This window comes from Mustela lutreola, chromosome 5, assembly GCF_030435805.1.
Source record: "Mustela lutreola isolate mMusLut2 chromosome 5, mMusLut2.pri, whole genome shotgun sequence".
NCBI classification, from domain to species: Eukaryota; Metazoa; Chordata; class Mammalia; order Carnivora; family Mustelidae; genus Mustela; species Mustela lutreola.
The window spans coordinates 98,037,304-98,062,725 of NC_081294.1; the positions used below are offsets into that span (position 1 = coordinate 98,037,304).

At 37.9% G+C, this 25,422-nt stretch overlaps 1 protein-coding gene across 1 annotated transcript; it reads left to right on the forward strand.

Moving 5' to 3' along the window:
- The first annotated feature begins 228 nt into the window (after positions 1-228).
- LOC131832322 (general transcription factor IIH subunit 2) lies at positions 229-25,117 on the forward strand. The gene is made up of 16 exons (XM_059175185.1): positions 229-581; positions 3,368-3,451; positions 4,102-4,179; positions 4,501-4,537; positions 4,948-5,034; positions 7,425-7,475; positions 7,801-7,855; positions 12,370-12,475; positions 13,680-13,770; positions 13,938-14,025; positions 14,877-14,984; positions 16,356-16,419; positions 19,074-19,177; positions 19,714-19,816; positions 22,171-22,210; positions 24,523-25,117. The coding sequence occupies exons 2-16, from the start codon at positions 3,396-3,398 to the stop codon at positions 24,640-24,642; spliced, it is 1,188 nt and encodes a 395-aa protein (XP_059031168.1). The 5' UTR covers positions 229-581; positions 3,368-3,395; the 3' UTR covers positions 24,643-25,117.
- The last annotated feature ends 305 nt before the right edge of the window (positions 25,118-25,422 follow it).

Below are 25,422 nucleotides of genomic sequence, written 5' to 3' on the forward strand. Positions count from 1 at the left end.
CCTTCCATGCTTAATTTTTCTCTATTTACACTATCACCATTTGATACAGTATGTTTGTCTCCATAAATGTATTCATAGAAGAATTCCACGGGGGGCAGGGATTAGTCTTTAATTGCTATTTACTCAGTGCTTAGAACTGTATCAGGCCCAAAGCAGGTGCTCAATAATACTTCTTGCAGGAACAGGGCAGCGGAGCAGCCCCAGAAAACTGTTGCACGGCAAGGTTCTGGCTTAGTTGCTGCTGCTGCATTCAGAATACACCAAATTCAAGCTCCTAAAATCCTAGTCCGACGGCTACCCGGCCGAGGAGACACCACTTTTCCTGCCTTTCTGTGAATAACGGCTGAGAGTGCGGCAAGAGGCTCCTCCTCGCACCCTAAGTCAGCTCCTGAAACGCCCCGTCCCCGAGCCCTTTGCTCTCGCGACCGACGCTCTCATCATCCGGAACGTTTGTGCGTCGCCGCGGCGCTCGGGGGAAGGACTTCGGCAGAGGCCTCCGCGCAGACTGGGCGGAGCTTCCGGCTAGAGCGGCGTCCTACGAGACGGGCGAGTGCGCGGGTAGAGGTCCTCGCGGAGCCAAGGTGGGAACAGACGGTCTGGGGAGCGCGGCAGCAAGGAGGGTCCTTCGCGGCCGGGCGGGAGGGTTGGGGGGCGGAGGCTGAAGGGCTTCGACCAGCAGGTTGTGGATGGAGGGTGGGAGGGAGCGTGTGGAGGGGGTGGACGGCAGCTTCCGTCCTGTAGCTGCACAGAAGCATCCAGGGCTGCAGTCCAGGGCCGGGCTCTCCTTCCCTAAAGCGGAATGCGAGTTTTGGGAATTGTGGGCTTGAGTTCGAGTTTAACTTGCCTCCGGCTGTGTGACCTCGAGAGATTACCAGCGTTTTAAACCTCGAGTTCCATGTATGAAAACAGGACAGTGATCACCCACGCCTCGTAGCGTGGCAGGGTGATGTGTGAATAAAAGCTTCATAAACTGCGATGTTGGGTGCAGATCTCGTTTGTTTGCAGCAGCATTCTGAGTTCGTGTGACAGGAATCACACTGACAGGCTTCTGCTAGGCAGAGTGGCTTTTCTGGAGTCGGAGCCTCAGGAAACGGATCTTTTGGAGATAACAGACCTAAGACGTCGCCAAGTACATCTTTCTCTAGGATGCGTAGCCTTCTGCTCCGTTAATAACATCCATGATAAACTTCCAGTTTCCCCTGGAACGTCAGTAGTTACGGGATCATAAAACCTCTGTCCTATCCCTGTCATTTCCCAGTGCAGACAGCTCTACTTAGGAAGTCCTTGGATGTAGTGAGCCAGAAGTATGCCTCTTTGCAGCTTCTGTTCTTTAGTTCTCACTGCGTTTCTGAACTTCCAGAAAAATTAAAAGTAGCAAACTAAGAATAAAATAGAGGTTTAAATATTGGTATGATGGATGGCCGTAGTGACTTTGTAAGAATTGGTGTTTAAAAACATCATGGGGACGCCTGGGTGGCTCAGTTGGTTAAGCGGCTGCCTTCAGTTCAGGTCATGATCCCAGCGACCTGGGATCGAGTCCCACATCGGGCTCCTTGCTCAACAGGGAGCCTGCTTCTCCCTCTGCCTCTGCCTGCCTGTGCTCGCTTTCTCGCTCTCCCTCTCTCTGACAAATAAATAAATAAAATCTTTTTTAAAAAAATCATGAATACTATGTAAGCTTTGGTTTTTATAATTCACAGTAAATACAGAAACTTTCATGTAGGATCAGAAACTTCATTTAATCACCATATCCTCTGCCTGCAGTCATCATTAAATTTACAAGCACTAGCCCAGTGCATTGAAATAATACAAATGTTAGAATTCTAAGTCATTTGTCCTTGCTTCAGGCACTCTACCGAAGTATGTTAAAGTAGATCACCAGATTTCCTGAAACCAATAGATCTCTTCCTATGCCCGGGAATGGTTTGTCTATTCAGTGAGAGGCATACAGAACTTTAGCAAATAATACCTGATGATAGCAGGTGCCACAGAAAGCAGTGATACCATTAAAGCAGTCTCCAATTTGTCAGTAGATGTTCATTTCAGAAGTCCATGATAAGTCAGTTCTCTAGATTTTAAAATACATTTTTCTGTAGAAAACCATGATATAAGTGGAAGTGTAAGGTCTTGTTTATGGTCCTTATTACAGAAATTAATTTTTTCTCCTGTCAGTGAGAGGATTTGTGTGCCTTAATGTCTTCTTAGCCCTTAGGATTCCTTTGATCATATATGGAAGAAGGAAGCCAAAGGAAGTGGGAGCATAGGATGGGGAGGGATATACCATTTGGGAAGATGGAAGTGTAGATGTGACTAGAATGTTTATTACTTGGCTGTGGTTAGTAGATTTCCCCCACCACCATTTTCATCCCCGATTATTAAAAAAATTCATGTTCACATGAAAATACAGAAAGTAATAAAGCAAAAAACCAGTTAACCTTCATCTAGATGAAACTGTGTCCTATTTATTGAGTTACTAAACATCTCCTATTTTTTAATAGTTGAGAGCATAATAAACATTTAATATTTTGTCCTTTTTTGAATTATGAGCCATAAGCTTTTACCATTTATAAATAATACATTTCATTTTAAAACTGATGATTAGATGGGGCACCTAGCTGGCTTAGTCAGTAGAGCATGTGACTCTTGGTATCCACCTTATGAGTTTGAGTGCCACTTTCACCATAGAGCTTACTTAGAGATTTTTTTAAAAAGATTTTGTTTGTTTGTTTATTTAACACAGATCATAAGCAAGCGTAGAGGCAAACAGAGAGAGGGGGAAGCAGGCTCCCTGCAGAGCAGAGAGCCCAATGCAGGACTTGATCCTAGGATCCTGAGATCATGACCTGAGCCAAGAGCAGAGCCTTAACCCACTGAACCACCCAGGAGCCCCAGAGTTTGTTTTTTTTTTTTTTTAATAAGAAAATTCACACATATACAAAGGTGGAAAGGTAGTAGAGTGAAGCACCATGGTCCATCACTTAGCTATAATAATAACCATCATTTGTAGCTAATCTTGTTTCATCTGTACCTTCTCTCACTTCCCATAATTCTGTAGTTTTATCCTATGATAATAATGGATTTTTGTTTTTAAAAATTTTAGAAAGATGCTTATCTCTCTCTCTTGGTGCCAAACTCGTGTGTGAACATTTGTATTTTTTCTTACGGATGGGAAAAAGAGTTCCATGAGGATTTTGTTCAGTATTTTCATTCAACAATGATTATTAAATAAATAGCAAAGAATAGGATGACCTTGCATTCTTTGTTTTTTACTTTGTATGTTTGCTTCCCTCTCTTTACTTTTCACATTTAAATGTATGAATTTGGTGCCAAATATTCTTAGAAAATTCACACTCAGTGGTTTTTACAGGATATTGAATAATCCATTAAAGGAAAAAATGGATGAAGAACCTGAAAGAACTAAGCGATGGGAAGGAGGCTATGAAAGGACATGGTGCGTAGGGCATTATTTCTCCCTTCCCTTTTACACCTTGTTTCTTCCTGTTCTTTACAACTTTGTCTCTCTTCTCGTTCAGTGATTGGATTTTAAAATTTATTGAAGTGTGTTTAACGCATGTTAAAATTCACCTGTTCCCAACTTAAAATTCATCGGTTTTTTAGATTTATTGAGTTGTGCAATCACCACCATAAATCAGTTTTAGAAAATTTTCACCACCCCATTAAGATCCTTCATGCCTGTTTGCGATTAATTTCATTCCTGTCTCTAGCCAGAGGCAACTACTAATCTATTTTTGTCTCCATGCATTTGCCTTTTTGGATATTTCATGTAAATGTAATCATAGAATATGTGATCAGTATTGTCTCGCTGCTTTCATATAACAGTATTTTCAAGGTTGATCCATGTTGTAGCAGGGATCAGTAATTCATTCCTTTTTATTACCGGATAGCATTATATTGTATACCATGTTTTCATTCTTGCATTCACCAGTTGATGGACTTTTAGACTGATTACACTTTTTGGCTTTTATGAGTAATGCAGGTATGAACATTCATTCATCTGCAGATCTCTGTGTAAATATATTTTTTCATTTCTTTTGACTTAATAAATTTTTAGCTTTTCAAACAAGTAAATAATGCTTTTAGGGAGATTCTTAAAGAAGATGAATCGGGATCACTTAAAGCTACAATAGAAGACATTCTCTTCAAAGCAAAGAGAAAAAGGTATGTAAAATTTTGTGTGTTACAAAAGATTAAATAGAGTCCTTTAAGCCTTTCTGTCCACCTATACCCACTCCTCAGTACTTCATTTCAGCTGTATTCTAGGGAAACTGACCTTTAAACTCTTGAGTAAGGGGAAAGAACCAGCAACTTAGCGCCTCAGAAGGGAAATGGGTCTTCAGGAACTGTCCAAAATGCCTGTTAATTATGTGGACCACATAAGTTAATAATTTGCTTCACTGAAAAATGCAGGTAGTTGAAAAGTTGTATTTTGGGGGGTATAACAGAGGACATTCCATTAAAATGTTTACATAATTTTAACAGAGTATTTGAGCACCATGGACAAGTTCGACTTGGAATGGTATGTTGACATTTTTTTTCTTTACCAATACAAGAGCAGTTGGGTTAGAGAAACATTCTGTCATGACAGAATTAACAGTAGTAAGAGAATAAATGTTTTAGACGAATATAAGAAAAAGTATGTGTAGAGGGGCGCCTGGGTGGCTCAGAGCCTCTGTCTTCAGCTCAGGTCATGATCCCAGGGTCCTGGTATCGAGTCCCGCATTGGGCTCTCTGCCAGAGGGAGCCTGCTTCCCTCCCTCTCTCTCTACCTGCCTCTCTGCCTACTTGTGATCTCTTGTCTGTCAAATAAAGAAATAAAATCTTAAAAAAAAAAAGTATGTGTAGAATATGTAAATACTAAATGCCATTTTTACTTCTTGGCCAAAAATTTATTTGAAAATTGTTGTATTTGTGGCTTATATTTGGTAGATGCGTCATCTTTATGTGGTAGTAGATGGATCAAGAACAATGGAAGACCAAGACTTAAAGCCAAATAGACTGACTTGTACTTTAAAGGTATTGTAAAACCATTTTAATTTATACTAAATGTGAAAAAGGATGCTGAATTCGAAGAAAAAAAAATTTTTTTTTACTATAAGGTCTTTATTAAAACATAATTCATATACCATAAAGTTAATTTACTTAAAATAATACTGTTACAGGTTTTTGAATATTACAGTAGTTGTGCAACATTATTACCACAGTCAATTTTAGAGCATTTTTATCATTACGAAGAGAAAACCCAGGGGTGCCTGACTGGCTCAGAGGAGTATGCAACTCTTGATCTCAGGGTTGTGAATTTGAGCTCCACGTTGGGTGTAGACATTACTTAAATAAATAAAATTTTTTTTAAAAAGCGGGGGGGGGGGGTAGAAAAACAAACACAAAAATTTTCTGTAGTTTTGCCAAACAGTATTCCATTGTGTACAACTTTGGGTTGTTTCCACTTTTGGGGGCCATTATGAATAATGCTGCTGGGAACCTCTATGAATAGGTTTTTGTGTGGGTCATGTTTTCCCTTCTAAAGCTTGATTTTAAAATCTTTAAAAAAAAAAAATAAAAAAAAAAAAAAAATAAATAAAGCTTGATTTTAGACTGGGTAGTTCAGGGTACCGAACTTTTCTACTTTTCTGTGGCCTAAAAGTAGCCCCTGGGGTGAAATGGTGTGCACCAAAGGGGTGAGGCTCAGCTTGGGTGGTGTGCAGACTCTGTTGGATTTACAGGGCTTCGTTTCATCTTCTGAGATTATATTAACCATCCTGTATCTTGTTTAACTAACTGGGCAGGAGAGGGAGGAAATAATGCATTTCCATGAGGCTATTCCAGCCTTTGAACTCTTTCCCTCAATTAAGTGGAAGCTTGGGTTCTTCTCTTCTAAAAAGGAAGGTCAGTTCTTTATTTCTTTCCCTATTCATTCATAACAGAGGAGGAAAAAGTTAAGAATACTCATTCTCTTCACTTCTTTCCAAAAGCAAGAGTATTAGTGGAAGTTCTCAGGATTTTTTTCAGTGGTGAATGGGGCTTCAGAGGAGTAGGATGAGGTAGAAACTGAGTCCTACAGCTGGACTGCATTATGCTCCAGAATCCCCTGCTCCTTTTCGGGTACATGAGTTTGTAAAATTTATTAGATTATATTTGTCTTTTATTGCAGTATTGAGCAACTCTCCACAGTTGAATGTCTGCAGCATTCTACCTTTAACACGCTCCAGTTGGAGTGTTTTTTTCACAACTACATTTTCAAGGTCCACCATAAACCTCTAGGAAGTGAAATTCAACTCCTTTTTATCTTTAATAGCAACTGAAATAGTTGACCACTTCTTCCTTCCTCAAAGGCATTCTTCTTTTGTTTTTTGTTTGTGTGGTGGGTTGGTTGGTTTGTTTGTTTTGTTTTAAGTAATCTCTACCCCTGATGTGGGGCTCAGACTCAGGATCCTTTGACCAAGATTCGCACCCTCTAAGGACCGAACTAGGTAGGCGCCCCACACATCCTTCTTTTGACTTTGGTCACATATAGTCTCTGTTTCTTCTTAGGCTCCTCTCTCCCACTTTAGAATGCCAGAATGCTCTAGGACTTGGTCATAGTTCTTTCTATCTACCCTCTACCCTTGGGTAAATATTACACATTCCCATGAAGAAATTTTCTTAAAGAATGCACTTTTTTGAGTTAATACAAACTATAACTAATTAGAAGTTTCATCACATTATTTAGAAAAATGAACAAACTGGCTAATTATTTATGCTCTTAATTTATGTCCTCTCACCCCAGTCATGGTCTTGCTTTTCATTGTCTTTGGACTTACTCAGATCTTTCCCCCCAGTTCAGAAACACATTCAGATTATTCCTAATTTATCAAAACGCATCCTCATTTCTGCTCATTCTCTCGTTTCTGGCTTCATTGGAGCTTTCCATGTTTAGATTATTTCTATCTCATAAGTCCAGATGGTTCCATCTTTTATTTATCTTTTCTTATTATTTTTTGAAGATTTATTTATTAGAGCATATGTGCCAGGGAGTGATGTAGGGACAGACAGAATCTCCAGCAGACTTCCCACTGAGCACAGAACCTGACTTGGGGCTTAATCTCATCACCCTGAGATCACCACTTGAGCTGAAATCAAGAGTCAGATCCTTAACCAACTAAGCCACCCAGTGCCCTGGTTCCATCTGTTAAACCCATTTCATCACTTACCATTTAAAATTCACATTTATTTAATATTGTGATTTTTATTTATTTGAATGTTCTTAAATTTATTTTTGTTTATTTAATATTTTTACTAAACATATTTGAAAATCTATGAGCCTAAAAATCATGAGAAGTAATGCTTGATAAGTGGGTTTCACAGAACATGTTCTGTGTGGTTATTAATTTCGCCCTTATCTCATATTTGTGTTTCTTTATAAACAGTTATTGGAATACTTCGTAGAAGAATATTTTGATCAAAATCCTATTAGTCAGGTATGTAGATAAGTGATGGAATTCAGAATTAGATTCCTGCTATTACTGCAAGTTCTAATTTATTTTTAAAATTTTGGACATGCGTTCTGTGAATTACTGTATGACCCAGATTTTGTAACAGTTTCTGGTACAATTACCAGTGACAAGACAATTCTAAAAGTTAAATAATGTACAGTGAACTCATAGCTAAATTTCTGTCAAAAGCATGAGAAAAAGTTTCTCATATGTTACTTACGCCTTTTGTAATTACTAATTTATTTTCATTATGTACATTCTTATGAAGAAGAAATAATTTGTTAATAATCATTTTTGTTTTTATTTTGAGATTGGAATAATTGTAACAAAGAGTAAAAGAGCTGAAAAACTGACTGAACTCTCAGGTATGCATAAAATTACCTTTATAGAACTCAAGGACTTGGCTTTATTTACTCAACCTTGTAACCCTGTTCAGAAGGTTGGCTAATAAGTAAAATGGAGACTTCTTTTATGCTATCCATGTGAAACTCTTAATAACCTGTCCATTAAATCCTCCATTAAACTCTTGGTATCTAAGATGAACTGTTTTAAATTGAGTTCTGTACGGTAATGGCTACTACTGCAATGAATGTAAATGTTTATATAAGGCTTACAGATTCTTATCCTGAAAGTATTAAGATAAAATTATTGTAACAACTCCAAAAATCCACTTACTCTTAAAATTAATTTTTTAAAAGTTAAACCTCTAAGGAACAAAGGGTTTAAAAATTGAGTTGCAGTTATTGTTAATAATTCAATTTTCAATTATTTTTTAAAAGTTAAACCTCTAAGGAACAAAGGGTTTAAAAATTGAGTTGCAGTTATTGTTAATAATTCAATTTTCAATTATTGTTAATAATTCAAATTTTCTTCTTACAAGACATGCCTAAACTAAATTTTATTCTCTTATAAGATAGTGCAATGGTGGGGGTGGGGGGAGGGATAGAGTCGCTGGTTTGTGGACATTGGGGAGGGTATGTGCTATGGGGAGTGCTGTGAAATGTGTAAGCCTGATGATTCACAGACCTGTATCCCTGAAGCAAATAGTACATTACATGTTAATTAAAAAAAAAAAAAAAGGTAGTGCAGGTTTCATTTGCTTTGGTATATGTGCTGTAACAAATTCACATCACTGATTCTGTTTTAATGTCTCCAAAATATGCTATCCTTTAAATGTGTTTCTCTTCCTTTCATCCTTACCAATACAGATGAATGTGAAATAATATATTTTTGTCATTAATTAATAGTTTTTCACTATGGCAGTGAGGAGTGACATGTATGTTAGCCTGGAGTGATCAAGAAATTCAGTTATGAGTAACTAAAAAAAATCTCAAACTAGCTTTAGCACACAAGGGAAATTATTGACTCACATCTAAAGGAGGGCTGATTTCACACATAGTAGTTTCCAGGGTTTCTAGTTCTGTTTGACCTCATTTTCTGAAGGATTTCTGTAAGGTGAAAAGATGTCTGTTACTAGCCCCAAGTCTGCATATCCCTCATAGTCAGTAGCTTCAGCACAAGTCCCAGAGAGGTCTCCAAATGACCCTGCTTCTGACCTGCCTACCCGTGAGCAGAATGACCCAGAGTGCAGTATTGTGTTGGTAGGCCTGAATTATGTGCCTGTACCTGGAGCAGGATGATGGAAGCAGGGGGAGCAGCTGGTTTGTTATACTGAGAGGACAGGTTGGTTTCCCCAAGGAAAGGACATAGGACCAACCGTCTTGCACCCTTCTCACGTTCAGAGTAGTTTTCTGTGGGTGAGGGAAGTCATATGTATATAGGGATGAAAGTCCTCTAGGTATTTTGATAGGCCTTTTGACAGCACCCGTTGTCTCTCTGATCAGAATCACTGCTGTAAACCACACTGACAGTAAACTAACTCACCTTTTTCCTATGCTCACAATACAGTAGGATATGAACAAACTCTTTTGTATGGCATAGTAGAAAGAGAAGTGGGTGGAGAGCAAGGAGATGTAGGTTTAAGTGATGGTGCTGCTGTCGGGTAGGTAGTTGTCTTAGGCAAATCTTTTAACTTGTTAGATTCATTTCTTACTTATGAAATGACAGATTTGGACTTAGTGAGGTACTTCTTGTTTCTAAAATTTTTTGATTCTGAGACTAAATACTTGAAATATGTATTAAATAATGGCAGATATTTTAAAACTTACTCAGATAAATAAGAACGTGAAGAAGTTATACGTTGATGAATGGACAAAGATGACAGATAATTCATACCAGAATACAAAGAGAAATTAAATAGATATTAAAAAAGAAATTTTAGGGGGGCCTGGATGGCTCAGTGGGTTAAAGCCTCTGCCTTTGGCTCAGGTCATGATCCCGGGATCAAGCCCCACATCGGGCTCTCTGCTTGCTGGGGAGCCTGCTTCCTCCTCTCTCTCTGCCTACTTGTGATCTCTCTCTGTCAAATAAATAAATAAACTCTTTTAAAAAAAAAAAAGAAAAATTGGGCGCCTGGGTGGCTCAGTGGGTTAAGCCGCTGCCTTCAGCTCAGGTCATGATCTCAGGGTCCTGGGATCGAGTCCCGCATTGGGCTCTCTGCTCAGCAGGGAGCCTGCTTCCTTCTCAGTCTCTCTCTCTGCCTGCCTCTCAGTGTACTTGTAATTTCTCTCTGTCAAATAAATAAATAAAATCTTTAAAAAAAAAAAAAAGAAATTTTAGGTTGTTGTGGGGAAGGGACTAGGGAGAGGGTGGTTGGGTTATGAACATTGGGGAGGGTTTGTGCTATGGGAAGTGCTGTGCAGTGTGTAAACCTGGCGATTCACAGACCTGTACCCCTGGGGCTAATAATACATTATATGTTAATTTAAAAAAAAAAAAAAAACAGAATTAAGGGGCACCTGGATGGCTCAGTGGGTTAAAGCCTCAGCCTTTGGCTCAGGTCATGATCCCAGGGTTCTGGGATCGAGCCCTGCATTGGGCTCTCTGCTCAGCAGGGAGCCTGCTGCCTCCTCTCTCTCTGCCTGCCTCTCTGCTTGCTTGTGGTCTCTGTCTGTTAAATAAATAAATAAAATCTTTGGGGTGCCTGGGTGGCTCAGTGAGTTAAGCCGCTGCCTTCGGCTCAGGTCATGATCTCAGAGTCCTGGGATCGAGCCCCGCATTGGGCTCTCTGCTCAGCAGGGAGCCTGCTGCCTCCCCTCTCTCTGCCTGCCTCTCTGCCTGCTTGTGATCTCTCTCTGTCAAATAAATAAATAAAATCTTAAACAAACAAACAAACAAAATTTAAATAAATAAATAGATAGATAGATAAAATCTTTAAAAAAGTGTTAAAAAAATAATTTAAAAAAAAAGAAATTTTAGTCAAACAAGTGATCGAAAATCTAAACCACTCAGTATTTTATTACTTTATATACTTTAAATGAACAAAATGAAGTTTAAAAAGCAGTATATTACTTATGGAACCATGGAAAAACTGGTACCTATAGTGTTGATAGACTGATTAATTTATTTAACATTTTTGGGAAAAGATAGAAAAATGGTTGTTCCTTGGAATTTATACTTAAGAAACATTATGAAAGAAGAAAAAAACCTCATTCTACAAATACGCTCTTTGTAACAGTAGTGACAAATTGGGAAGAAGTGTTCAATAGTGTGGAGGTAATTTGATGAATTACCTGATCAAATCAATTTCATGATATTTTGATTTTCATTAATTAATATGAAGACAGTGTTGAAATAGAAGAAAATGTTTGAAGAGTACCATATGTCATTGATTCTGAGATTCCATCATTTGTAAGATACTTTTATTTTATGAGCCATCAAGAAGGAAGCATTCTAGCAGTTAAAATTTGTTACAGTGCTAGATGATATATATAAATTGTTCACACCAAAAAATGTATTGTTTGGTGTGAGAAAATAGCAATAGACAATCTTTTCAGATGTTATTTTGGTAACAGAAGATAATACAGCTGTTTTTATTTGCAGAAATCTTCCTTTCTTAGGTCTTCTAAAGCTCTTTTTTTAATCCCCTGAAGAAAAATAGGGAATTTTTCTTTTATTAGTGAATTTTTTTCACTAGTAATAAATTTATACCTCACTGCTCTGTTCCTTGCCTTTCTACATAAAAATAGAACCTTTTGCATTAATAACCTTTTGTAGAAACACTTGAAGTGGCAGTGAGACTAAGCATGAATAGCACAAAAAAGTACGTGATGCATTTGGAAAAAGGCCGCGGTAGCCATTCGTAGGTTCACGTGGGAGCAGTGATGTCTGCGTCACAGGTGCTCCTTGGCTGCCAATGATTGGAAGATGCAGCATGACTTCAGAGATGTGAAAATGTTTGAGTCTTAAAATTAAAAAGTTTTGCACTTTAAGTTAATAATATTTAAAATATGTGCTAATAGGGTACCTGGCTGGCTCAGTCAGTAGAGCATGCAACTCTTGGTCTCAGGGTTATGAGTTCAAGCCTCACATTAAAAAAAAAATGTGGGGGCACCTGGGTGGTTCATTCGTTAAGTGTCTGCCTTTGGCTCGGGTTATGGTCCCAGGGTCGTGGTCCCAGGGTCCTGGGATTGAGCACTGCATCTGGCTCCCTGCTCGGCGGGAAGCCTGTTTCTCCCTCTCCCACTCCCCCTGCTTGTGCTCCCTCTTTTGCTGTGTCTCTCTCTGTCAAATAAATTTTTAAAAAACCCAAATCTTTTTTAAAAAAAATGTGTGCCAGTTCATAGAAATTTTTTTATTTTGTCTTTTCTGTATGAAGTAAAAGTTGATACAACAAATGCCTCTGGTAAAAGTGGAACTTGTTAAAAATGTAAATCAAAGTGATTCTGTTCTTTAACAACATAGATAAGTTTGGGGAGAAACAAATTTCTGTAATGTATAGATAAAATGTTATGAGTAGATTATTCTATTTCTATTTTAGGAAACCCAAGGAAACATATAACATCTTTGAAGAAAGCTGTAGATATGACCTGCCATGGAGAACCATCTCTCTATAACTCCTTAAGCATGGCTATGCAAACTCTAAAGTTGGTATTTCAAATTTTTTATTTATAATTGGTGTCCAGTTGTTTTGAATGAGTTGAGATGATAATGTATTGATATGTATCTTCCTAAGCTGAGCAGTAATGAAACCATTAAGAGAAATATGTAATCTCATTTATGATGTTTAGTGTGGTGTCCACTTGTAGTTTTTATTTTACGTTTGAGTTGGTAAGATAGATTCTTAGAGGTTTTAGAAAAATACAGTTAAAACTGTAGCAATATTAGTATAAAAGGAAATGTTGATGGAAAAATATTTTGTTAAAAATTATGAAATTATGAAATGTAATGTGCATAATAGTTTTGAGTTTGTTGTACGTTTATTGACTTTCCTTACTTTGTAGTACATCTGCACATTAGTAGCATGCTTTTCCAGCAACTTCAGATATCTGGAAGGTTGTTAAGACCCTAATGGAAATATTCTGTTAGTGCTAGCACATATATTTTATCTCTGGAAGTCTGTCGTGACTTTTATACCTTTGTATAATAGGCATTTTTCTAGTTTTGAAGTAGGTGAGAAGGAGCTAACACCCGCATTAGAGGTAGGCTCAAGAGCAGCATCCACAAATGAAATCCGAGGGCCCAGCAATGCAGACAGAAGCAGGAAAGTGGAAATAGCTGATAAAATTGCTCCAAAAAGCATAGATACCTTTTAGATAGGGGAAAACAGTTCATTGTGTCTTCAAGTCCTTTAAATTATCATATAATTAAATGATACACAGAAATTAATGTTTATGAATATTATCACTCTGAATCACCATGAGGTTAAATTATACCCTTCAAAAAAGAAGCATGCTACTTTTGTCAAGACACACCTTAAAGTTGATCCATATGGTATTGTCATACTTTTCCAGTGTACACTTTAGAGTTTGCACAGAATGAATCTACTGGTTTGTAGGCTTCATGATGTCAGAAACCTTGTTCATTCTTGCATATTACTCTATTCCTAGAACCTAAAAGAGTATTCAGTAAATATTTATGGAAACAGTAAATGAATCAGGTTTTTGTGTAGCTAATTTTAGAAAAATTTACCTTAACATGTTTAGAATATACCCAGTTCATTCCTTTGCAATGTTAAAACAAATGAGATACTCTGTAGTCTAAACACATAAACCACATGGACTATTTTGTCTGGGTAAAGTCTTTATTAATTAGTTATACCTAATGGGAATATATTTTATCTTTCTGTAGACACATGCCTGGACATACAAGTAGAGAAGTCCTAATCATCTTTAGCAGCCTCACAACTTGTGATCCATCTAATATCTATGATCTAATCAAGGTAGAACCACTGCATTTTTTCATAATCAAAACCAGAGTCATAACTCTAAAGAGAATTCTGTAGTGAATTTATTACTAGTTTTCAGAAAATTCTGTTTTTCAAGTATGTTAATTTTTGCATTTTTTTTTCTTCCCCCAAAATCCTTCATTTACATGGATTTTATGAAGACCCTAAAGTCAGCTAAAATAAGAGTGTCTGTTATTGGATTGTCTGCAGAGGTTCGGGTTTGCACTGTACTTGCTCGTGAAACTGGTGGTATATATCTAGATTCCTCAATATTTATTCATAATTACTATGTAAGAAGTAACAATTTATTAATTAGGATGTTTTCATCTACTTTTAAGGTACTGAATTTAAGTCACTTCATGGCCTGAAATCCATAATATGGATAGTCATCTTAAATGTGTCATTGCTTCTATAAGATATCATCTCAAAATGCAGGGACTTTACAGTAATTATGTCAGTGTTTAGAGGAAGCATTATAAGTCTTGAAACACTAGAGGGGAGCCTGGGTGGCTCAGTGGGTTAAAGCTTCTGCCTTCGGCTCAGGTCATGATCCCAGGGTCCGGGGATCAAGCCCCAAATTGGGCTCTCTGCTCAGCGGGAAGCCTGCTTCTCTTCCTCTCTCTCTGTTCCTGCCTCTCTGCCTACTTGTGATCTCTGTCTGTCAAATAAATAAATAAAATCTTTAAAAAAAAAAAAAAAGAAACACTAGGAATTTCACTAATACGTAATACTTTGTAAAGATCTTACAACTTGGCTTTAATTATATTGTGATTATAATTATTCCTGGAGAAGTTAGTTTAGAGATGTCATTTAAGTGAGGTTTTTGAAAAATGATAATTTAACCTAAATACTTACTTTGAAAATATACATTTTCAAATGGTAAAACTTTTACAGAATTGCATAGGAATTACAATTGAGGGGCATCTGGCTGGCTCAGTCAAAAGGGCATGTGGCTGTTGATCTCGGGTTTTGAGTGTGAGCCCCACCTTGGGTATAGAGATTACTTAGAATAAAATCTTAAAAAAAAAAGAAAAGAAACTATGATTGGTACCTATGCCTGGAAAGCTAATTTTTTTTCCTTTTACTTTTCATCTGATTAGGCACATACCATGTTATTTTAGATGAAAGCCATTACAAAGAATTGCTGACACATCATGTTAGTCCTCCACCTGCTAGCTCAAGTTCTGAATGTTCACTTATTCGCATGGGTAAGTGTTTATTTTATGTTATTTTAAAATGGATATTTAGGGGTGCGTGGGTGGCTTAGTCAGTTAAGTGTCTGACATGGGCTCAGGTCATGATCTCGAAGTCCTGGGATCGAGCCCCTCATTGGGCTCTGTGCTCAATGTGGGGTCTGTTTGTCCTTCTCTGTCAGCCCTTCCTGCTCTTGCTCTTTCTGTCTCTCTCCCAAATAAGTAAGATCTTTAAAAATTAATAAAATAAAATAGATATTTGTTTATTATTAAACATTTATTTGAGGGATGCCTGGGTGGCTCAGTCATTAAGCATCTGCCTTTGGCTCAGGTCATGATCCCTGGGTCCTGGGATGGAGTCCCACATCGGGCGCCCTGCTCAGCAGGAAGCCTGCTTCTCCCTCTCCCACTCCCTCTGCTTGTGTTCCCTCTCTCGCTGTGTGTCTCTCTGTCAAATAAATAAATAAAATCTTTACTAAAAAAAAAAAAAAGACTTATTTGAGAGAGAGTGTGTGCATGTGCAAGCCACAGGGAGGGACAGAGAGAAGAAAAGAGAATCTTGAGCAGACTGTGCTGAACGTGGAACCAGGTGTGGGGCTCAATCTCATAACTCTGAGATCACGACCTAAGCCCAGATCTAGAGTTAGATGTTTAACTGACTGCCACCCATGTACCCTTACTTACTTGCTTTGATATGTAGATAGACTTAACATTTTTCTGTAATGAAATCTTTTTTTTATGGTTTTTGTTTTTCTTGGATGTATTTTCAATTTAAAAATATGTATGGAAGACAGACTGCATGAGTTTAGGCATTCCAGGATTTTAAACATAGAAGTAAATTCTTACGTAAAATGAAATTGGGCAGGGTGCCTGGGTGGCTCAGTGGGTTAAAGCCTCTGCCTTCAGCTCAGATCATGATCCCAGGGTCCTGGGAGCTCAGCGGGGAGCCTGCTTTCCCCTCTCTCTCTGCCTGCCTCTCTGCCTACTTGTGATCTCTGTCAAATAAATAAAATCTTTAAAAATAATAATAATAAAATGAAAGTGGACAACTATGTAATAGATTCCTCCATTATGTCTGAAGTATTTAAAACTTACAAACATTTTCTTTTTAAAAGCAGTATGTGTCGTCATTAAATTAGATAATTATAAACTTTAGAATCTGCAACCATATGTACAGACAGAACTTTGCCCCACATTCTCTACTTTTAATTTTTCTTATGACCTGAATTACAGTCAGCTTGGCCATACTGTAATAAATCTGAGAGGCAGGAGAGAGAACTTTTGTATAACTCTGTGGGCTCTCTGGTAGGAACATTTTTAGGTTCCTAGTCCTAGAATTTTGCTATTTGCTTGAAAAAAGAAAGTAATACATTTTCTTCTCTGAAGGATTTCCTCAGCATACCATTGCTTCTCTGTCTGATCAAGATGCAAAACCCTCTTTCAGCATGGCGTAAGTAAAAACCTTGAAACTGTCAGTGATTATGTTTTGACATTTTAAATTCTTTCCTATAAGTTATAAATAAAAGAACATAACTGAGTTATGTGCGCTTGCGGTGCAATGGCTTTCGTAAAAGGTTACCGTCTTCATAGCTGTAACAAGGGTGAGGACTATCTCTGTTTACTCCTGCGGAGTAATCTTCTATTACTAAGTAAAACAGCGGGTTAGAGAAAAGTGTATTGTATGCTGCTACTCATCTAAGATGACGGTGGGCATTTCACTGGATATACATACTTGTTTATGGGGCGCCTGGGTGGCTCAGTGGGTTAAGCCTCTGCCTTAGGCTCAGGTCATGGTCTCAGGGTCCTGGGATCGAGCCCTACATCAGGCTGTCTGCTCGTCGGAGAGCCTACTTCCCCCTCTCTCTCTGCCTGCCTCTCTGCCTACTTGTGATCTCTGTCTGTCAAATAAATAAATAAAATGTTAAAAAAAAAAAAAAGTAACAAATAAAAAGTAAAAACTAAACAAATGTTTACCTGGGCAGTGTGTGGAGAAAGGCAAAGGGATGGCTCCTAGGCCTTTTTGAACATACTGTGTTTTAACTTCAGAGCTTTTTATTTTTGTAATTATAAAACTAAAAGCAATTTTTCAAAATCACAAATAAGAGTTGTGTCTTCAGCTATAAAGGTACAATAAGGGACTGAATGTATTGTCCTCCCTCCTGCAAGAAAACCAGACAAAATATATGAAACAATGATTTTCAGATGTGGACAACAAGCAGCGCAGGAAGGGAAGCAAATGAGGTGTGGGCCCTGTGAGTGCAGCTTACTGCCTCGAGAGAATTTCTAGGCTGCAGTACAGGGAAGGAAAACCCATGAAGAGCCTGGGGGTCTTGGTCAGGTGAAGACACCAAGTTCAGAGTTGGGGGAGGCTAAATGGGTGTAGTTTTCCAGGCACAGTGCTAGAAAGTAAAGAGATGTACAGAGAGCTCTCTAGATTGCAGAGACTTCCCCATGAGTTATCAGCAGAGTCATGATCAGCACATTCGTGTGGGAGCCACTAGAGGCCCAGGAAAGAACTCCTGATGAGGAGCAGGCAGCATAGTTGTAGGAGCCCACATGGGGCAGGAAACACTTCATGGTCCTACCAGTGTGGAGGGATATCTTAACAATGGGCTCTGAATAGAGTCCACAGAAATGGAACCAAATTAACCCTAGACTAACAGCTGTTCTGGACAGCCTGATGAACTCTAAAGCAAGTTTTGAACAGTTCAAACTATTTCCAAGTTACTTTACTGTATTCTAGAAAAAGCCCCAACATATTATTTGCATTACCAAAAAATCCGGCATCTGAAACAGAAAAATTCATAATGTCTGGCAGCCAATTAAAAATGACCAGGCCTGACATGAAAAAAAAATGAAATCTTGCATTTGCAACATCATGGATGGAAATAAGTCAATCAGAGAAAGACAATTATCATATGATCTCACTAATATGTGGAATTTTAAAAACAAGGCAGAGGATCATAGGGGAAGAGAGGAGCAAATGAAACGAGAAAACCAGAGAGGGAGACAAACTAAGAGACTCTAAATCTCAGGAATCAAACTGAGAGTTGCTGGAGGAGAGGGGGAGGGAAAGATGGGGTGACTGGGTGATGGACATTGAGGAGGATATGTGCTATGGTGAGTACTGTGTATTGTGTAAGAGTGATGAATCTGTACCCCTCAAATAATACATTATATGTTAAAAATAAATTTAAAAAAAGAATTATGCTATCAAAATAAATAGATAAGTTGGACATTAAATTTAAGAATATGCATTTATCAGATGAAAAAACTTAGCCCACAAAGACACCTATGATAATGTAACTGAGAAGTGGTTAGTACCCCACCCACAAAAAATGACCAGGCATGGAAAGAAATAGGAAAATAGGACCCATATCAAAGAGAGATTCATGGAACAGAAACATACTTAGAAACAACACAGTTAGAGGCGCCTGGGTGGCTCAGTGAGTTAAGACGCCGCCTTCGGCTCGGGTCAGGATCTCAGGATCCTGGGATCGAGCCCCGAATCAGGCTCTCTGCTCAGCGGGGAGCCTGCTTCCTCCTCTCTCTGCCTGCCTCTCTGCCTGCTTGTGATCTCTCTCTGTCAAATAAATAGATAAAATCTTTAAAAAAAAAAAAAGAAAGAAAAGAAACAACACAGTTAATGGAATTAGTAGACAAAGTATTAAAACAGCTATTACATAAAGGACCCAAATCAAAGTTTTAGAGACGAATACAGGGTCTGAAATGAAAAATGTACTGGATGGAACTAATAGCAGATGAGCCCCTCAAGAAGAAAAAAAATGAGTGAATTCAAAGACATTAATGCAACACACCTGACGGGCTCAGTCAGGAGAGCATGCAGCTCTTGATCTTGGGGTTGTGAGTTCCAGCCCCACGTTGGATGTGCAGATTACTTAAAAACAAAAACACCCCCACACACAAAAACAGACATTAATATATGCTATTCAAAACAGAAATGCAGAGAGAAAAGAAGAAAACCTTGGCTTAAATGAACTATGAAACAGCTTCAAGATTTTAAAATCAAGGTAGTGTACTTCGTTTTGCTGTAACCATTCCCATCTTTCTATACCACTTTAAAAGTGCTGTTTCCTCACACAGGCACTTGGATAGCAACACTGAGCCAGGACTTACATTAGGAGGATACTTCTGCCCACAGTGTCGGGCCAAGTACTGTGAGCTTCCAGTTGAATGTAAAATCTGTGGTAAGAAACTAGCTGTTCTCTATCCAGTAAATTAATCTTGAATAACTTCTTATCTATGTAGCTCTTAAAGTAACTGTAAATATTAAGGATTCCTCTTTTTACAGAGGGCCCAATACTCCATTTCTAAGTATAAACATGACATTCCATGAGTTTTCTGATTCTCCCTCTGAAAGGAGTCTGTTCTTCAAAGGCTTTGCAGTAGATCCAGGAGACATCTTTGCAGCTCTTAACCTTTGTAAAATATATGTAAAGACAATGAGGAATTAAAGTAATTGCATTGAAAAAAAAAAAGTAATTGCATTGTAGAAATTTGTTTCATTTTTAAGTAAGCAAATAGCCAAGAGAGGTCACACGATTAATGACAGAAAACAGACTCCATCCTGGAATCTCCTTTTTAAGGTGATCTGTAAATGAAGAAATGAGTACCAGCAAACCTAAAAAAAACCTTGAAAATATTTAGACTATCATTTGACATTTCAGCCATTGTCTTAACGAGGTTTGGGCTATTAAACATGGTTCTCTGCTTTCTTTGTTAGGTCTCACTTTGGTGTCTGCTCCACATTTGGCTCGGTCCTACCATCATTTATTTCCTTTGGATGCTTTTCAAGAAACTCCTCTAGAAGAACATAATGGAGAAAAGTATATGAGTGTTGATTAATCTATAATCTGTTATATGTGGTAGAGTAATGTTTGAATGCATTGTTATTACATTAAAAAAATAGTCCTGTTAACTTGGGCAAGATTACTTCTAAAATGGAAAATGAGATGGTAGAATGCCTTGGTTCTGACTGAAATGAGTTATTATTAAACAGATCTAGATCTCCAGAAATCTATTAATTTCCCTAAGCCCATCTCTGAATAGTAAGTATGGTATATTTTGAAAAATCAGCTCTCTAAAACAACAAAAAAATTCCCAGTTTGCAGCCTTAGCTGATTTTCATGGTATAAAACCAGAGGGTTTATCCAGAAGGTCTAGTATTGAATAATAAGAGAAATAGAGAAAAGATCATATGAAGAGTAGGGAAGAAATAGTTAAAGGACATTTTCTGCTATGGGAGGACAGAACTTGAAAGGGACTCTCAGGAGTCTTAACAGAGAAAATAGACCCATGCTAGAGTTTATCATTGTGCAATTTTAGAATAAGCAGCAAAAAACTAAACATTTCTGATGAGGGCAAATTAGGTCACATAATCTGGAATTAAAATTATTTTGCTTCTCAATAATACTGGATGCTGCCAGAGAGCAAGATTTCCTTCAATATGTGGACAGTTGTTACCAACTTAAATGACATACCTAGCAAACCTATCAATTAAATGTTGGGTAGAGGACCGTCTGGGTGGCTCAGTCAGTTGAGCGTTTGCCTTTGGCTCAGGTCATGATGTCAGGGTCCTGGGATCTGTCCCACATCAGGTTCTCTGCTCAGTGCAAGCCTGCTTCTCCCTCTGCCTGTGCCCCACCCCCACTGTTCATGCTTGCTCTCTGTCTCAAATAAATAAATAAAACCTTTTAAAAACTTAAAAAAAAAAATAAATGTAGGTAGAATAAAGACATTTTCAGACTTGTGAGGCTTTCAAAAGAGACTTTCTGGGGAAGCTGTGGAAGTGATGATTCAGAGGAACTGAGAAAGAGAATGACCGGAAGAGAATAGGAATATTGTTCTAGTTCAAATGTGTCTAAAGAAAGCCCTAGGATGATGATAAGGGGAGATTCCAGAATAACACTTTTGTGTCACATGTCAAAATAGTCCAGTTTGGAGAAGGTTAGAATGTTCCAGGAGAGAGGTCACCAAGAGGGTGAAAACTGGAATTCCTGATGTGGGTGAATGTAGAGAGGACATTTAGATTTTTCAGGGAAAAGTTGAGGGTGTGCTGGTGGTAATTATATAGAAAACTAAGCTTGTGGACCACAATATAGTTATTAACTCCAGGAAAAAAATGTTTTGAAGATTGGAAGAGTTGTTTTATATGGCTTAGATGAGTATGTTTGTTTGTTTATTTTTTAAATTCCTCATTTGTCCCTTTTTAAATTTATAAGCCTTTTTTGTTTTTTAAAGATTTTATTTATTTATTTGACAGACAAGAGATCACAAGTAGGCAGAGAAGCAGGCAGAGAGAGGGGAGAGCAGGCTCCCCGCTGAGCAGAGAGTCCGATGATGTAATGATGCAGGGTTTGATCCCAGGACCCTGAGATCAGGACCTGAGCTGAAGGCAGAGGCTTAACCCACTGAGCCACCCAGACACCGCTGAATATGTTTATATAGTCCTAATAAGCTAAGCATTTAATATTACTCTATTCAAAATTATTGCAGTACATAGAATTGAGAATGGCATTACTTATGTGTATGTACATGCTGTGGGATCAAGAGGATTGAAAGAGAATTAAATTCTGATCTTCCTTAGATAGAGGCTTATAACCAATGGCAGAAAAACAAGAAATAGCACTGTGAGGGTAGCTATCAAACAGTTACAAGTTTCGAAAGTTTCGAAAGTGTTTGGGAACTGGAAATGAAGTGGGGTTGGTAAGGAGAGGGCTGCTATATTTTGTATTAAGTTTTGAGAACTTCTAACTCTTAAAACCATTTCTTGAAAATTAAGCCCTTAGCTATCCAGACATGAATTAGCTTCTGTTCTGTGCATCTGGAATTATACTGGCTACCTGCTATTCTCAGGAGAGTTGCAGAATAGTCACTCAGATTATTTTCTGTAGGGTGTAATTCCCTCACAGAATCCCAGGAGGGAAAGCATGCTCATATTTAACCTTGATGAAAATAAAATTTAACAGATTTTCTGAAGTAGGATTTTGCTTTCTGAGATGATCTTGCAATATACTGTAAAATTTCTTAAGTTATTGGTATTCTTAATTCTGTTTTTCTCATAAAAGTCATGTGTAAAGATAATATACTTACTAATTACAGGATTCTTGTTACTGAGATTTTGCTACGCTATTTTAAGGAATGCATTCCTAACAAAATGATTCTTAAACTTTCTTTTCAGATTTTGTTATGGATGTCAGGGGGAATTGAAAGACCAACATGTAAGTTCATCTACTTTCTAAATATTAAGTATTGGGATGCCTGGGTGGCTCATTTGGTTAAGCATCTGCCTTTGGCTCAGGTCATGATCCTGGGTCCTGGGATCAAGTTGGAGCCTGGTTCCTCCACCCTGGTGCTGCTCCCCCTGCTCGTGCTGTCTCTCTCGCTGACAAATAAATAGATAAAATCTTTTTTTTTTTAATAAATAAATAGATAAATATTAAGTATTATGTAAGAAATATTGAGGAAATAACATTAGAAGTTTCTAGTATATTACCGAAAACCAAGCTCCTATCAGGTTATTCCTGATAAATAAACTGATAAATAAATTCCTGATAAAATGGGAGTAAAATGGTTTAAATAGTCTTTGTTATAATTCTGCATTTTCATTTTTCTGTAACAGCATTTTGGTACTTTAAACTGTCTTTAGTTGGCACCTGGGTGGCTCAGTCGGTTGTCTGTGTTCAGCTCAAGTCATGATCCAGGGGTCCTGAGATAGTCCCATGTCAAGACTCCCTGCTCAGCAGGAAGCCTGCTTTTCTGTCTCCCTCTATTCCTCCCTACCCCCTTCTCATGCTCTCTGTCTCTGTCTCTCTCTCTTAAATAAATAAAACCTTAAAAAACAAAACAAAACAAAAACTGGGGCACCTGGGTGACCCAGTCATTAAGCATCTGCTTTCAGCTCAGGTCATGATCCCAGGGTCCTGAGATGGAGCTCTGCATCAAGCTCTCTGCTCAGAGAGAAGCTTGCTTCTCCCTCTGCTTCTGTTCCCTCTCTTGCTGTCTCTCTCTCCCTGTCACATAAATGAAACCTTAAAACAAACAACCTCCCCTTAAAAAAATTTATTAACTTTTACATCCTTCTTGGACATCAGTAGCTTCATCCTTACTAGAGCCACCTTTGAATCACTTGACAGTTTGTTTTTTTTTAAAGATTTTACTTTTTTGTCAGAGTGAGAGAGGGAGCACAGCACGGGGAGGAGCAGGCAGAGGGAGAAGCAGGCTCCTTGCTGAGCAAGGAATCCATACAGACCTGAGTTAAAGGCAGTGGCTTAACCATTTAATCTACTGAGCCATCCAGGCATTCCTCACTTGACAGTTTTTAAAAACACTTTGTCTTGGGGCACCTGAGATGGCTCAGATGGTTAAGCACCACCACCCCATCCCCCTACCCCGCATCGGCTCCCTGCTCATCGGGCCCTGCTCAACGGGGAGTCTGCTTCCCCTCTCTATCTGCCTGTCTTGGGATCTCTCTCTCTCTCTACCAAATAAATTTAAACATAAATAAATAAATAAATAAAAGTCGTTGAAAACACTTTGTCTTTATTTTTGTGCCTTTTGAGATGTAATAATTTTTTTTTTAATATTTTATTTATTTATTTGAAAGAGACAGCGAGAGAGAGCATGAGTGAGGAGATAGTCAGAGGGAGAAGCAGACTCCCCATGGAGCTGGGATCCCAATGTGGGACTCGATCCCGGGACTCCGGGATCATGACCTGAGCCAAAGGCAGTCGTCCAACCAATTGAGCCACCCAGGCATCCCTTGAGATGTAATAATTTTTAACCTGTTTATAATGCTGCCTTGGAAATTTCACCCCAAGGCATAAGTATCCATATATGTAATATTGATGGAATAATGGATTTTTTTTTGTCTTAAATTTATTTTTTCCATATTCTTTTTTTTTTTTTTAATTTTTTATTTTTTATAAACATATATTTTTATCCCCTGGGGTACAGGTCTGTGAATCACCAGGTTTACACACTTCACAGCACTCACCAAATCACATACCCTCCCCAATGTCCATAATCCCATCCCCTTCTCCCAAACCCCCTCCCCCCGGCAACCTCAGTTTGTTTTGTGAGATTAATCCATATTCTTTAATAGTTAAATAAAAGAGGAATATAACTTGTTTGGTTGTGAGGTCATTCCCTAGCAATAACTAAATCTGTGTTAAATATTTATGATTTTCTTTGTAATCAAATCAGAGGAATGATCTAAGCATTTGAAAGTAGTACTAATTTCAAGCTTAGGTGTCTTCCCCAGTAGTTACTTAAAACGAAGTAATTAAGAATGTTTTACAATACAAGAAACTTTAAGGAGTCAAGACAAAGTAATTTTCTCATTTGTAAGGAATGGGTTTTTTTGAAAAATAATCACCTTAAATTGGAGAATAGTATATTGAAAGTAATAAAGTAGGTAGATGGGTAGGGAAAATTGATAGAGATCTAAAAGAGCAAAGCAGTTTGAATGTCTTCTAGCTGTTCTGTACTTCTGGAAACTGCTGTCTAAATTTTCTTTTCTTTTTCTCTGCAGGTCTATGTTTGTGCTGTGTGCCAAAATGTTTTCTGTGTGGACTGTGATGTTTTTGTTCACGACTCTCTTCATTGTTGTCCTGGCTGTATTCATAAGATTCCAACTTCTTCAAGTATTTGATTCTAGCATATGGTACACATTATACATGTTAAAAGGACATTTGCAATTGTTAATAAAGTGATTCTTCAGAAGAAACTCCAGTTAAAATGTGAAGAGCAGTTTGAAAGGAAAATCTGACTTAAGAAACTTTTTGCTAAGAAAATGTAGGATTGGGCGCCTGGCTTGGTCATTTGGAAGAGCATGAGACTCTTGATCTCAGGGTTGTGAGTTCGAGCGCCACGATGAATTGCTTAAAGGTAAAATAAACTTAAAGGGGAGGAGGGGAGAAAAAGAAAATGTAGAATTTTATTAAATTTTAAAATTTGTGTCCTGTCACAGAAGTGCCCAGAATTCAATAGTAGTTCACTCATTTTTGTTTTCTATTATTTTGAGTTACAGTGTTTTCAAAGTCTTACACATTATGTTATCTACTTTACTTACAATGATTAAATTGATGGGATAATTTCATTGCTTTATAATTAAAGTAAATACAGAATCTCTGATTTATTTTTATTCAGTTTTAGTGTAAACAAAATTAAGTATAAATGTGAATTCAGAGGTGCCTGGATGGCTCAGTCAGTTAAGTGTGTGCCTTTGGCTCCAGTCATGATCCTAGTCCCAAGTCCCACACTGGGCTCCTTGCTCAGTGGGGAGCCTGTTTCTCCTGCTTTCTCTCCCCCTGCTTGTGTTCTCTCTCTTTCTCTCTCTCTGGCAAATAAATATTTATTATTTGTTAAAAATTTTTGATTTAAATTTATTTTTAAAATCTATTCATTTTAAATTTTATTATTTATTAATTAA